Source organism: Cynocephalus volans, chromosome 16 (genome assembly GCF_027409185.1).
Source record: "Cynocephalus volans isolate mCynVol1 chromosome 16, mCynVol1.pri, whole genome shotgun sequence".
Classification (NCBI taxonomy): Eukaryota; Metazoa; Chordata; class Mammalia; order Dermoptera; family Cynocephalidae; genus Cynocephalus; species Cynocephalus volans.
Window position 1 is genome coordinate 64,210,769 of NC_084475.1, and position 14,866 is coordinate 64,225,634.

Here is a 14,866-nt window from a genome sequence, read left to right on the forward strand (position 1 = left end):
ATAGATAATTTCTTTTAGCTTTTATGTTATATAATCATGGAAAACCAGTTTCCCTATAGTTAATAGAAAGGGTACCTTAAAAATCCAGAACCAGAGGTTGGGGGTGGGGGAGTTATTTCAGATGTACCACTTCACATTGATTCTCTCTGATTTCTGTGAAAGTACATTTTTTATTTGCTAAAAAAAAAGAAAATGGCAAATGAGGTTTCTGTGTGTATACGTAGTGTATGTTTGTGGATAGTTATTAGCAGAATGTATCAGAGTGCTACTAGTCTTACACAGATCTGTCCACATAGTAAATTTGCTAACCAGGGGAAGTGAAGTGTGGATAAAACTCTTATCCATTTTAAAATGGGAGCAGCTTGGGAAGAAATAGACTAAAGAGAGAAATGCATGTTAGTATAAAATCTGAGATCTGGTGCCAGACAGAATACAGTGACTTAGGGAACCTAGGAGTAGGTGTGGTTGGGAAAAGTGTTAATGATATTTACAGCATATGTAAATGTGAGTCTGAGGTAATAGTTTCCAGTAATACAATTTAGCCTACTTTGAAACCAAAAGCAAGCCAAGGACCCCACATAAAGACTGAGGATGCTGGGGAAGCCAGTTTAAGATAATGGCAAAAATAAGCCTTCAGAATATTGCTTTGTTATACACTCTAAAAGAGATTTTTATATAGTGGGATTGTCCAAAAATGTAGAGTGGATGGTGCTGCTACTTTTAAATTATCACATCCAACATCCACATGTATTGTAAAGTGGCGAGCAAGGTATATAATGGTTGTGCCATACTCTGCCATTTGTGTTAAAATATGTATATAGAGAGCTAAATATGTAAATATTTATATGGAAATAGAGTATTCGGAAAGTCAACAAAAAAACTGGTAATAGTTGTTTCCCTTGGGCAGGTGAACCAGGTCTCTAGGACACAGGGGTGGGAAAAATGCTTCTCCAGAATAATATACTTTTGCACTGCTTAAGTTTCATACCACGTACACATATAACCTGTTCCAAAAATGGTGTCACTTCCAGTCATTTTAGGAGGTAATCTGAAACAAGCTCCTGGAAGTCCTGACACATTAAATATACTCAGCTTGGTGATCTAATAGTCTCTTTGTGAGAATTGTGGTGGCTTCAGTAGTTTCTTTGTGATTACTCAAGACACGGAAATGAGATCATCTTAGCCTGAGATCTGGAGCTGGACTCCGTGGTCTGTGTTTTCTGCCACCTTAAAATGGTGCGCAAAGTGCTGTTCAGGTGGCAAGGCTCCCACCCGTTCATGTAGGTCTGTCAGTGAGACTGACCCACATCCATAAACCTTTATTTCCTCCTCCTCGCAATCATAGTACCTACCTCCCAGGGTGATCGTGACAACTCATGTGACACAGCCCAATAGCACACAATAGTTGTGATCTTCCTTTACACATTTCTAGAAGCACTCTGAAATTTGGCCCAGACATACAGCTCATTTATTCAGGACATGTAGTGAACCAACAGGACTGGGCTGGTTATGTCTTAACTTGGAGGGGAAAAAGGTGGAGAGGGGAGGTAGAGATTTTTAGGCTCTTGCATTTATAACCTTGCACTTTAGAGAAAAGTGTTAACTAAGCATAATCTTATTTCCAGTATTTGTAGGATAAACATGATGTAACATCAATTGTTTATTGTCTATAGTTTGTCATGGTTCTAAATTTGGAGTTATCAAGGCTGTTACTACAATTCATTTTCCCATTGTCATGGCATAGTACAAGTTATTTTTAAGGAAATAGGTTAATTCACTTGTGTGATTAAGACATGGGCAGATAAGATTTTCGACAAATTGGACCCTTCTGTTGACTTTGAGTCCCTCCATTTTTATTTATGTAGTATCCCAGGAACCTTTGCCACATGTGTGTAGAAGCCACCAGTGCTAATAATCATTAGAAGATCAGCTTAGCATTTATGTTGTGTTTACAATGTGTCTGGCCCAATTCTGTGCTTGTGTATATATCTTAGCTCATTTAATCCTCACAATATCTCTGAGTTTATGTGATATTATTATTATTCCCATTTTACAGATGAGAAAACTAAGGCATACAAAGGTTAAGTGACTTTTCTACAGCACTTCAGTAGGTTAACAATTAAATTGAAAAGACTAATTTTTTTTTTTTTATTAAAAGGGAGTGTTCAAGCATAGGCTAAGAAAAAAATGAAATTAATCTGAAGATTAGATGCACATTATTAATTAAAACACTGGACAAAGTGATCAAATTTTTAATAATGTTTCTAAAAATCCATACATGGCTTTGCCACTAAAGGAATATACCAAAGTGAGTTTATTCCTGAGCAGAAAAAATTAACACAGCCTCCTTCTGTTTTCACCATAAGTCCTTGGAGAGGCAACAGGCAAAGAAGAAACCACTTTCTAACCAGAAAAAGTTTTTACAAAAGTTTTCAGATTCTATATAAAAGAGCAATGAAAATGAACTCCTCAAGAGTTTAGAAATAAAACTGAGCACATCTATCTCTGTGAGGAGATCCGAGGAATGTGAGGCATCTTAGCTTAGGCTGAGAGGTTAAGAGCTAAGAATCAAGTCTGTATTCACAAACCAGCTTAGTCTCTTAAAGTTGTTAAGAAGTAAATGAGATTAAAGTATACAAAAAACTGCCTGGTGCGTAGAAAAAGCTCTGAGTTTGCTCTTGTGGCTACGAACTACATGTGCAAGGGGAACAGAGATGATGTAAATGAGCAAGGGTCTAGGAAACCCCCTTCTGTGGTCCTCTCCAAGGTCCTGGCAGGTACTAGCCATACATAGTGAAAATTCACTTCTTCAGCATCAGGGAAAATCTTACATTGTTCGTATGTTTGTGTGTTTTGAGTTTGTGGTTCTTTTTTCTTTTAGGTCCTCATAGAGACTGCTAAGAAGCTAGGACTCCGGTGCCACTCAAAGGGGACGATAGTCACAATTGAGGGACCTCGTTTTAGCTCCCGGGTGGAAAGCTTTATGTTCCGCACCTGGGGGGCAGATGTTATCAATATGACTACAGTTCCAGAGGTGGTTCTTGCTAAGGAGGCTGGAATTTGCTACGCAAGTATTGCCATGGCAACAGATTATGATTGCTGGAAGGAGCACGAGGAAGCAGTAGGTGGAATTCCCTTCTGAGCACGTGGGGCGGGGTTTGGGCAGGATTTTCTGGGTGCCACAAGCTGTTAAAGTGTCTTAACTGTTTGTTTCTATTGCCTTAGTTTCAGAATGTGCTTTTCTACGAGGTTTTAAAGTTGTCGTTAGGTATTACCAGATATTTATATATATCTATATCTATAGTTCCCATTGGAAAGTAAGAACAAAGACCTTCACAGGAAAGAGAAATACTTTTATCTAAAGATGAACAGTGAACAGTACATTGTAGGCCTGTAGCTGTGTTGGGAATCATATTGAGACCTGGGCCTTATTTTAAGGATAAAGTTGTATTTTGAGTGTAATTCTCTTGTGCTTTGTTGCTGTTTATTATATTTGTTTTCAAGGGGGCTGAAACTATTACCTCTTCCTCATAAGAGAGCTCTATGTTAATATCTATCCATTTAACTTTCCAGGGCTGGATACTGTGCTCAGCATAGGAAACAGACAAGTCCTTAAAGAGCCAACACTCTGTGTGGGGAGCTAGAGCTAGAGCAAGTCAAGAGTTATAAAGAAATAGCATGTTGAGATACAGAAGTACCTATCCAATTGACTGAACCAAATATTAGAAATTTGAGAAGCCTTCCTGGTTTGAGTGTCATGGCAAAGAAGCGCAGGATTGAGCAGAGAGGAGAGAAGGATGGATGTGATACAGCAGGGCCACATAGATAGTGGTAAGCATTTCAGAAGGGAGGGCAATGAGGGCTTTTAGGTAGGGAAGACAGGTCCAGCTGGAACACTGAAGTCAGGCTTCTAAAATAAAATTTTTCGGGCCGACCCCATGGTGCACTCGGGAGAGCGCAGCACTGGGAGTGCAGTGGCGCTCCCGCTGCGGGTTCGGATCCTATATAGGGATGGCCGGTGCGCTCACTGGCTGAGCGCGGTGCGGGCAACACCACGCCAAGGGTTGCAATCCCCTTACCTGTCACAAAAAAAATAGGACAAAATAAAATTTTTCATTGTGGAAAACTTTAAACATACGTGAAGGTAGAGAGCATAATATAATAAACCCAAGCACATCAGCCAACTTCCACAGTTACCAACTATAGCCAACCTTGTGTCATGCATATGCCACTACCCACCTCTCTCCCCCACCCTCATTTTGAAGTATGTATTTTTCTAAAACACCTCTTTTTTAAAATGGAAAAACACACACACACAAACCATAATCTCACAATGCTATTACTGTACAGAAAAAAATTGATATTAATTTTTTAATCAAATTTTTCCCTCTGGTCTTAAAATTTTTCCTTTCTTTAAATTTATTTTTTATTATTATTATTATTTTATTTTTTACATTCTAAGATGTTGCGAAGCAGTTGGGGTAGAGGGGGAGAGAGGAAAGGTAAAGGGGAAGGGGTGGGAGAACAAGGAACAGGGAAGGGGCATGGTCGAAGTCCATGGCAGCCCCCTCATTCAGGCAGAGGAGCCCAGGGGGCTTCTGGTGGCAACTTGGTGGTCATCACTGGGCTGGATGTGGATGTCGGAGGGGGGAGGTGTGGCTAAGGCCCTTGGCCCCCCACTGCACTGGCTTGGGAGCTGTGGGCTCTCCCAGCAGTAACTCGGTGGTCATCACTAGGCTGGATGCGGACACTGGGGGGCCTGGCTGAGGCCCTCAGCCCTTCCACCTTGGCTCAGGAGCCTGGGGTGCTTCCAGCAGCAGCCTGCAGATTGTCACTGGGCTTGATGCAGACTTTGGAGGGGCATGGCTGAAGTCCTTGGTGCCACCCACACCAGCTTGGGAGCCTGGTGGGCTTCCTGTGGGGCTCGGTCATTGCTGGGCTGGATGCAGACATTAGCGGGGCGTGGCTGAGGACCTTGGCCTTCTCCCCACCCTAGCTTGGAGCCTGTGAGGCCTCTGGACCTTTTAGGTTTTATAGGTGTTCTTTGGTGGTGTTAGACCTTTACTGATTAATATCAAAATTTTGTCTCTGATCTGTGGGATTTTTTTCTTTCAGTTCTGTTTTGGATTATCAGCTACCCCTACCACTTAAACTCTGCAGTGGAACTAGTTCTTTGTCCTTTGGTTACTTCTAAAATATAAGAACTTCTTTTGGGGCCTTGCACTTGAACTCTGTGGTTGAGCTAAATTGCTGCTTTGCTGCTGATTTTCTAGGGAAGCCTTTTTGTACAGCTCAGGTTTTAATTGTTGACCTTGGAAGCACTTCTGGCTCTTATGAGGTCTGGTACACCTGGGTTGTGTGGAAACTCTGATCTGGGCCTGACATTTTATGTATTCCTGACCAGTCTCCACTGAGTGGACCTGTGCTGATTGGAGGGCAGATCAGCTGTCCATGCTGTGCCCCAGTGTTCCCCCAGTGGGCCTGTCTCCCCCACCACCTGCACTCTAAACACTTCCCATAGGACAGGCCATGTGCCACAGTTCCTTGCAAAGATTCACCAGCCTCTGAGTGGCTCCTTTTTTCAGTTGTCTGTGGCCCCTCACTCCTGTGTGGGTCGATGGGAACCCTGTTAGTGGTCTTGCTGGCCTGGGAACCACCAAGGTCCTTTTCCCCCCTGCCACCTCCAGGCAACTTCATACAAAGCTAGTCTTACCATTTTTAAGTTTGAACAAATCAGGATTCATTGCAATCTACAACATTGTTTTTTAACCATATGCCTATTAAGTCTTTTAATCTAATAGTCCCCTTCCTCTCTTTTCATTCCTTGTGTTTTACTTGAAGAAACAAGATCATTTGTCCTGTCATTCATCTCATTTTAAAATAGAGAAAGGGAAAAACTACAGTCAAAGAATCTTGAATTAAAGAAATATAGAGGTGACTGTTCTGAGCACATTTAGGGGAAGTGACATCTCCAAAGAGGCCCTCATTACCTTCACAGATAGTTAACTTGTTTCAACACCCAGTTTCACATAAAAGCGTTAGATATTCTTGCCGTCCTTCTGTCCATGTGCATGGTATTTGGGGTCATAGATGAACAGAGGTTCTTTGTTTTTCATGAATGCTTTATCATGGTTCCTCAGTGTGATAAACAGTTGCTAAGGAGGATGCCTTTTATGTAAGAGATTTGCAAATCTTGATTTGAAGTCACAACATAATATCTGGTTTGGTAGCTTTGGTAACCTAAGGGACAGCTCAGCCTCTTGATGTGGAGAAGCTGCTTCCAGTTAATAGAAAACTCCAGACTCTGCCACTCTCTGAGAACAGATGGCTTTTTGCCTATGGCTTTCTGGTCAGTCTAGTAACGTATGAGGGTATTTCAAAAAGTTCATGGAAAGATTCATATTGTCTTTTAGTTCTCTTTTTCCGCAAACTTTTTGAAGTACCCTCGCATGTCTCCTCCTTTGCAAAGGTAGCAGTGATTTCCTGTAGTAGACCAAACAAGTTTTAGAAAGCAGTCAGTCAGAGCTACTTTATTTAAAAACAGAGTAACTAAGCTCTGTGTAAGTGGTAAGACGGGAAGACAAATAACATTAAATATCACAGGAAGGCACAGATAAAGATAGCATCATCTCAACTAGCCGTGTGTGTCATTGTGCTTTAAACCAGATGTGCAGCCTGGCATGGCTGGAAGGTTTTGGAGTTGCCTAAACCCACCTTCAGATTCTAGTTGCTCCATCTACTTGTGACACTGGGCAAGTTATTTAACATGTAGAGTGAAGCCAGGGGCTGAGGTGAGGAGTTGGGGGTTATTTTGTTATTATTTTGACCTTACAGGATTACTGGGAGAAGTAAACCAAGTGGTATATGTAGAACAACTAGTATAGTGTCGGCTCACAGGACTGTGGACATCAGATGGTAGCTATGATAGAGTCGGGGAAAGTACCAGGGAAAAGTTTGCGAAAAAGGTAACTTTTGAGATCTGAGCTGGACCTGGAACAGAGGGTTATATTTTACTGTGAGAAGGTCAGTAGGAAGGGCATTTTGGGTGGAGCCCAACAGCAAGAACAAAGTAAAGAGAGGTCAGAGTCTACATAGAAATATCAGTCACAGGAAAAGTGTACAGAAATGAGTAAGCAGAAGGTAAATCTCTTTTTCTCAGCTCCAAAGACTCCGCTGAAAACATGCCTTTACATTTACATGGCGGGTACCCAGCTGATCACTGCTTTGTGTTCCCACAGTTGTGGGAACTCCCCTCGGCTGTGGTGCTCATAATTTTTTTCTAAACACATCTCACTGTTTTGGGGGAGGGATGTGGACTTTATACTTAAGGAAATTGAAAAGCAAGTTGTAATCATTGTATCCCTGAATCTTGGATTTCTTCTCAAGTATGACAAGTAATCTGCCTCTGGTGATCAATTTTATACTCACCACTTTTTTACCCTTCTCCTTAAGAAGCAGTTCATCCATACTGTCATTCATAATTTTGTCCATCAACATTTCAGGAGGTATCTAAAATAACCCATGCTCCAATAATAATTTCTTAATATACCCAGACAAAATTTCTAGTTGTGTCATAAATGATTTTTTTTTCTTGCACGTTTTCTATAAAGAAACTAAGTTATTTGTCCTGTTGAGTTTCCCAAGTCTGAATTGCCGAAATCATCTCCTTAGAGAAGTTTAACAGGTTTCTCTGTCCTCTGTATTTTCTATAAATTGGTAGATAGATCTAGAGATTTGATCAGATTCAGGTGTCATAAGTAGTGTTTTTGTTTTTGCATGAGGAAGCACATAATGAATTGTTTGTTTGGTTTGGTTATTGGTTTTGTTTGTGAAGTTAGCAACTAATCCATTAATTCATTGGGAATTGTAAAAATAGTGATGCTTTTATTTCATAATTTTTTTCTTTATTAGCTGGAATACTTTTCTAAAAAGAAATATGCTTCTGTTTGGTAATCCAATGTTGCAACAGTTTTAAGACTGAAATCTATTCTACTATGGACATAGGGAGAATAGCCACATCTTTTAGACAATGCTAGCTTTATACATCTGAGATATTTTCTTGGACACCATATTGAAATCCGTCGGTGCTCTTCAGAGATGTCATTGGGTTTCTCCAAGACCTCCCCTTTAAGACTAAGACCATCTTGACAGATGCAGCGCTCTGGCTTAGGGGGTTGAATCTGGAGTAAACTGACTTCTTCACAGGTCAGGTTTGCCTTAGTCCATTCAGGCTGCTATAACTGGGAAGCTTCTAGACAACAGAAGTTTATTTCTTACAGTTCTGGAGGTTGAGAAGTCCAAAATCAAGGCGCTGCCATATTTGGTGTCTGGTGAGGGCTTACTTCCTCACAGTGAACCATCTTCTCACTGGAACCTCACACAGTGGGAGGGGTGAGGGATCTTTCTAGGGCCTTTTTAAATCCCATTCATGAGGGCTCTGCCTTCATGACCTAATCACCTCCAATGCCCCACCTCCAAATACCCTTACATTGGGAATTACAGCAGATGAATTAGGGGGTGGGGGGTGGCAGACACAAAAATTCAGACCATAGCAAAGTTGGAACTTAGGAAAATGTTTGGTGAAAAGCAGTGGAATTTTAAATTCTAGTAACATCCTGTGTTGTGGTTTCTCTAGGTTTCGGTGGACCGGGTCTTAAAGACCCTGAAGGAAAATGCCAATAAAGCCAAAAGTTTACTCCTCACTACCATACCTCAGATAGGGTCCATGGAATGGTCAGAGACCCTCCATAACCTGAAGGTAAGTGTCCTCCGCTGTCTGAGAGCAGATACTTCCATAGATCCGCAGCTGCCTTTTTCTCTTCTCGTTTGCATTTCACCCTTGATTCCATCTCACGTATTTTGTGCTAGCCTGGGTGTTTTCAACAAGTTAATGCGCCATTTACTACCATACCAACCACTTGTGAAATTGAGTAGTCATATTTTCTGGCTGGTAATGCAAGATCATTGGAAGTTGCGGTGGGGAGTTTTATTATCTAGTGTACTGGGTTCTTCACATTGCCCTGCTCTTGAGTGTATCCTTAAGTCTTACTTCAGAAGATTGACAGTGCTTCCTCTGCTTATGGTTTACATTGTTGACTAAGCTATTTTCTCTTTGGCAGATCCATGCAAAGTGTTGGCAAGGCTTTAAGGCCAAAATTCTAAGATAGCAATACCAAAATGGTGCCAGGGAATATTTGCTTAAGGTTAATGTTTCATCAGACTAAGACAATAATTAATGATAAACGTGGGACTAGTTGCAGATTGCTAGCTTTTCAACTCTGGCATTAATTCCCAGAATAGAATTTAAACTGAATGCTAAGCACAGAGATACATGATTTTTATTTGGACATTTTGTGACTATTGATTAACCACATTAGAGAAGAAGTTGGCTTCAAATTGATCAGAAATTGCAGTCCCCTACTATCAATAGAGGAACACATTTTGAAGTCTCCTAGAACATACCTACTCTTGGGTCTGTGGCTGAAAGAGAATTTGAGAGGTTGATAAAAGCCCTCTGTATCTAAATCGCTAACGAGCAGCTCTGGAATAAGAGCCACAATTTTAGTGTGGACACAGTGTGGTAGAAATGATTGACAACCGCTGGTCGTGGCAGAGCCATGATTTGTAGTGTTTGTTGATTGTGTGGTATAAGTGCACCCCCAGCACAGCCGATTTCAAGCTCCCAACATGAAGCCGCTGTTTAAGTGGGGAAGTGGTACACAGTCAGCTCTTGCAAGCTGGTACAAGCAGGTTCCAGCACACCACTGTAAGTAGGGTTTCTTTCAGCCTCTAGGACTGGCAAAGTCAGGAATGTTGGAATTTGTAATCCTGCTAAGAAACATCTATTGGTTTCAACACTGTATACCTCGGAGATAAATGTTATTTAATGAATAAATGATAGCCCTTTTCCCCATGAAGTTCTTTATCATAATTGAGATACAAGAAGCCCTTATTATTATTATAACTGAAGAAAAGGGAAACAAAAGATAAATTCTGAGAATTAGGGAATGTCAGTTTAAGCTAGAAACAGGTGGCTTTTTTTGGTTTCATTTTCAAAACAGTTACGTTCAGCAGAGTATAATGCAACAGCAGCACCACTCTAGCTTGTGTAACAAACACATGTTGGTTTGCTGGAAATGTGGTTCATATGTGCTGCCGAGCTAATGTTACCTGCGTGATATGATAGAGGTATTTCAGCTTCATTTTTAAGTAAAAATGCTTGGATAGTAGAAATCTGTGTTCTTTCCTTTCTTGGAACTTCTGAAATTGTGTGTAAAATTTTGTGTTTTTGTATGTATGCATTTTTAAAGAGCATTAGTATGCGTAGTTTTCATCAGATTTTCAAAGGGGGATATATGACCCAAAGAGAGAAAATGAATTTCTGCTCTAAACAAAATTGACAGTTGTGGCCTCCATTCTCTAGCATTAAGGAACACCATACTAATCAATCCTTTATTCTGGGGTAGTATTTTTAGTCCTCTAAGTACTGGAATGTATATCATTCATTTAATCACTAATTCATTTCAGAAACACTTAGTGAGTGCCTACCATATTTCAAGCTCTGGTTTACAAAGGTACATAATGAGTTGTCATGCTGATGAAGATCCTATTCTGTTTGGAAACATGGACACATTAGAATAAATAATTTTTTATAGTGGGATGAGGATAAGGGATGGAGTTTGCATAAACAATAATGGAGGCTGTGGGTTGGTATATAAAATGTGTCCTGATGGATGTAATATTGGATGGAAATAAGTAATTGTCAGAACAGTCCTCTGAGATAAGTGTTATTAAACTCAATTTACAGAAAAAAGTGAGGAACCAAGAGTTCAGAATCATACCTGAAGTCCCACAGCTGCTTAGTGATGTTTAAACTTTGGTGAACTTGAGAATTATCTGGAGAGTATATTTAAAGTGTTTGTCTCGTAAGTCCTCACTTTAATCTATAAAATCAGATCTGGTAATTAGCATGCACACCACACGTGAAAACCTCTGCCTGCAGTCCTTGTCATCTGTGTCTACTTTCTTCTTTTCAGAATATGGCCCAGTTTTCCATTTTAGTACCAAGACATTAAAATAGCATGTCTTCCCAGAAGAAGAGAAGACTTTCAAATTTCAGTCATCTTGAGAATTTCTGTTTAACTTGCATAAAAGCATGAGAGAGACCTGCGGTTTTCATGCCCTTGCCTGCAAAAGAAGAACATAGGGTAAGAAAGAAGACACGTTGTGCGTATTAGAAACTCTTCCTAAAAGACTTGGACTGCTTCAAAACACAAAAGAAAAGCAAATGACCAGTAAACATGTAGAAAAATATTACATTTTAGGAAAAAAGGCCAAGAAGATATTATTCTCTCCTCCCTCTTTTAAATGTGCAACAATAAAGGATGGGTAATATCCAGTTACCTTTGCTGCCAAGGAATATGAGGAAGAAATGGGACTCTGGCTATTTATTTATGTGACCGTAAATTGGTACAATCTTTCTGGAGGGCAGTTTGGGAAAATGCATCAAAAGGCTTAAAAATACTTATGTACTTTGTGCTGGGTCCTCCTAGGAATTTCTCTTTAAAAAATTATCAGTGATACATACGAAGAATTATGTATAAAGAAGGGTGTTTAATAGTGTTAGTCATAATAGCGGATACTATTCAAAATCTGAACATCCAACAGTTGGGGATAAATTATGGTTTAGTTATAATTAGATTGTGAATCAGCCAGCTGAAGATCGTGTTTTCACATAACGTTTAATGTCCTGTAGAATTGATGGCTCTGTACTATGAAATGAAAAAAAGGATATGTAGGCGTTTTACAGCACTACTTTTGTTTTAAAATGCCATGTAAATGTACAAAAAGACTAGAAATAAATATATATAATCTTTTGTTACTGTACTTGGGGGAGGTATAATGGGTACTTTTTATTTTCTTTGAATCTTTCTATGTCTTTACATTTTTCTACAGTGGATATAATCCAATAGTCAAATTATTGTAGAAATAAAAATGGATTTAGGAAGATCCAGTTCTTAACAATTTTTTCTGGTAATGAAGCAAAATTTAAGATGGTAATATGCAGAGAAGGGTTGTTTAAGAAGGTTACATCCTTATTCTGTTTTTTTTTTTTTTTTTTTAAAAAGAATCCTTAATTACTATACAGTTAGAATGATGCTGGGATTTGCAACAGCTTCCTGAGAAAAGCTGGGTGTTTAATACTGAGGTAGTGTAAAAGTTAAACTATTTAAAAGACTAAAAACACACATTATAGTGTCTGATTTTTTAAATTAATATTTGACTTTTTTCCTACTCCTTCTTACGAGTTGATGGATTATTTTACACAAGTTCATGATTTTTGTTTTTTAATAAAATGAAGTGGAAGCTTGCTTTTTACTCTGTTTTTTATTGTTATTTTTATAGTAATACTTTATTTCTTAAGTTTTCTATCAAAAGGAGATTTTTTTCTCTCAGAATTATTACTATGGTCTGTTACAGGATACTTTTAGGATCAGGATACAGGATCTTTTGTTTAAAGTGTCTGTAATGTCAATGTGTTTGTGTCTGTGAGATTGACTTTCAAGATAAAAAGCTACAAACTGTAAGCAATAAAATAAACCTGTTACTCACCAGTGTTAATATTGAGCCATTTGGATCACATGTAATTATGACGTTTGGATTCCTTAATGCAGTGGTTTCAACTCTGGTTATCCATTAGAGGTCCATGGAGAACTTAATGAATTTGAACTCAGAGTTCTCTAGCTCTGTAACGCGTGATTGTTATCACCACACTGTATATACAGACAACATCTTTCTTTTCCTCATTCTTAGTACATGTCTGAGAATGTCAGGGAAAAAAAACATATGGACATTTTTCTGTCTGCTTTCAGAACATACAGTTTGCTCCAAACTTGAAAAGGTATCTTTCCTGATCCGATTGTCTTTTTTGTTTGTTTTTCTTGTTTTAGCTACTAAATTAAGTGAACACCGTGGTCGGTTTGAAGCCTTTTGACGTTTCCCAGTGGATGGTTGCATAATGGGAAAGTTGTAGCTTAGTGACTTAGCCCCTTATTGATTAATGGATTTGCATCTACTTAAAAGACAAATCTTTATTGGCATCATAAGCTGCTGTTGTGTTTGGCACTGATTTTCATGATTTTGAGAATGACAGCCTAAATAGTTCATATGCAGAGTATTAACCAAAAAAACTGAAAAAGGCCGGAAGAGCAGTGTTACATTTGATACCTGAAAATATTTTGTAAATTAATGTAAGTGCATCCTGGAATTGTTTGTAATAGGCAAAAGCTTGGAAATGGCTAAAATTCTCAGTGGCATGGGGTGGTCCAAATAAACTAAAATACATCAATTCAAATAAATGTGCACTTGTCAAGTAGAACAGAGATATATCTTTATGCACCAATATGGAACAATGTGTGATAAAAGTGGAAATGAGAAAAATATTTAAAAACTTAGTGATAACCTCTGAGAATGAATCAAGAGACCTACTGTCTGTCTGCTTCATACCATTACATACTGTTCAAACTTCTTCCCATAGGCATCTATTAATTTATACATTTTAAATTAAAAATTTTTTAAGTGTAAATTAATAGGAATGGGGACTAGAGGCAATCTGATTTTGTAGCAGTTCATGTAAAATGAGATAAAATATCTGATTCTTGGCATTAAATTCTGATAAGTTATGCCTGGGACACTGTATCCAGTTCTGGGCACAACACCATCATCTAAAAGATACCAATGGGAGAGAAGGCTGGGAAAACCATACCACATAGGTAATGTTTAAAGGAATTGAGTTTACCTAATGATTTAAGAGAAAGCCTTGAGTGAGAACTTTGAATATGTAAAGCACTGTCATTAAGTTACAGACATTTATCTCCCTCACTATTCTATAAGTCTCCATAAAGGCAGGGACCATGTCTTTTTTTTGATCAGTGTTAGTATTCTTCTGTTCCTTATACTTAGCACAAGTTCAACAAATACTCATGTAAATGAAAATCTGATATCTATTTCCTACTTAAAACCCTCCATCAGCCCTCCCAAACATCTTCCCCATCTTCACTTTCAGCAGTTGACCTAGTTCCTTCTTCACTGACAAATCTGAAGCATCAGCAGAGAACTTCCAAGGACACTCTCCCCAACGCCCTCCTCAAACTTTTCCCTCCTGTTACCATCAAGCTCGAGCGGCATCAGCATGACCTGGAGGCCCCACAGCATGGTTTCTGATTCAGGAGGTCTGGGGTAGGGCCTGATAATTTGCATTTCTAACAAGTTCCAGGTGATGCTGTTTGTCCAGAAACCCCACTTTGAGAACTGCTATCATAGATGTTTCTCCCTGATTATCCCTCTTCTGTGCCAGATGCCACACCTCTCACCTAGTTAAGGACATCATTCTAGCAATTGCCCTTTTCATAATTTTTCCCTCATTCTTGGATCATTTCACTCAACACACAGATGTTTTATTTTTCCCATTAAAATTCTCAACCCGAATTCTGTGTGTTCATTTCTTTGCCTTTCATGGGAATAGAGACTTTTGAAGAGTTATCTATTCTAACTGCATCCAATTCTCCTCCATTCTCTATTCAGCCCATCCCAGTTCAGATTTTGCCAACGCCCCATTTCCATCACAACCAAAATGATTCTCCAGGTCACTTTACTAAATCTAATGGTCAGTAGTTAGACTTCACCCTTCTTTTCCTATCAACAGCATTTGATATGCTGGATCCCTCCCTCCTTGAGCAACCTTCACATGGCTTCCAAAGACATCACACTCTGGAATTTCCTCCAGTCTTGACTACTGCTTCTCACTCCCCTTTGCTGGTTGGAAATCTTCTCCCTGAAGTTTTAATGATGCCTGTGTGGGGGCTCG

General features: G+C 39.2%; 1 protein-coding gene across 1 annotated transcript in view; it reads left to right on the forward strand.

Annotated features, from left to right (window-relative positions):
• Positions 1–12,303, forward strand: part of MTAP (methylthioadenosine phosphorylase) — a 46,746-nt gene extending 34,443 nt beyond the window's left edge. The window contains exons 6-8 of the mRNA XM_063080917.1: positions 2,882–3,121; positions 8,636–8,758; positions 11,037–12,303. Coding sequence (XP_062936987.1) covers positions 2,882–3,121; positions 8,636–8,758; positions 11,037–11,075 — 402 coding nt within the window. The 3' untranslated portion in view covers positions 11,076–12,303. The remainder of the gene's footprint in view (positions 1–2,881; positions 3,122–8,635; positions 8,759–11,036) is intronic.
• The last annotated feature ends 2,563 nt before the right edge of the window (positions 12,304–14,866 follow it).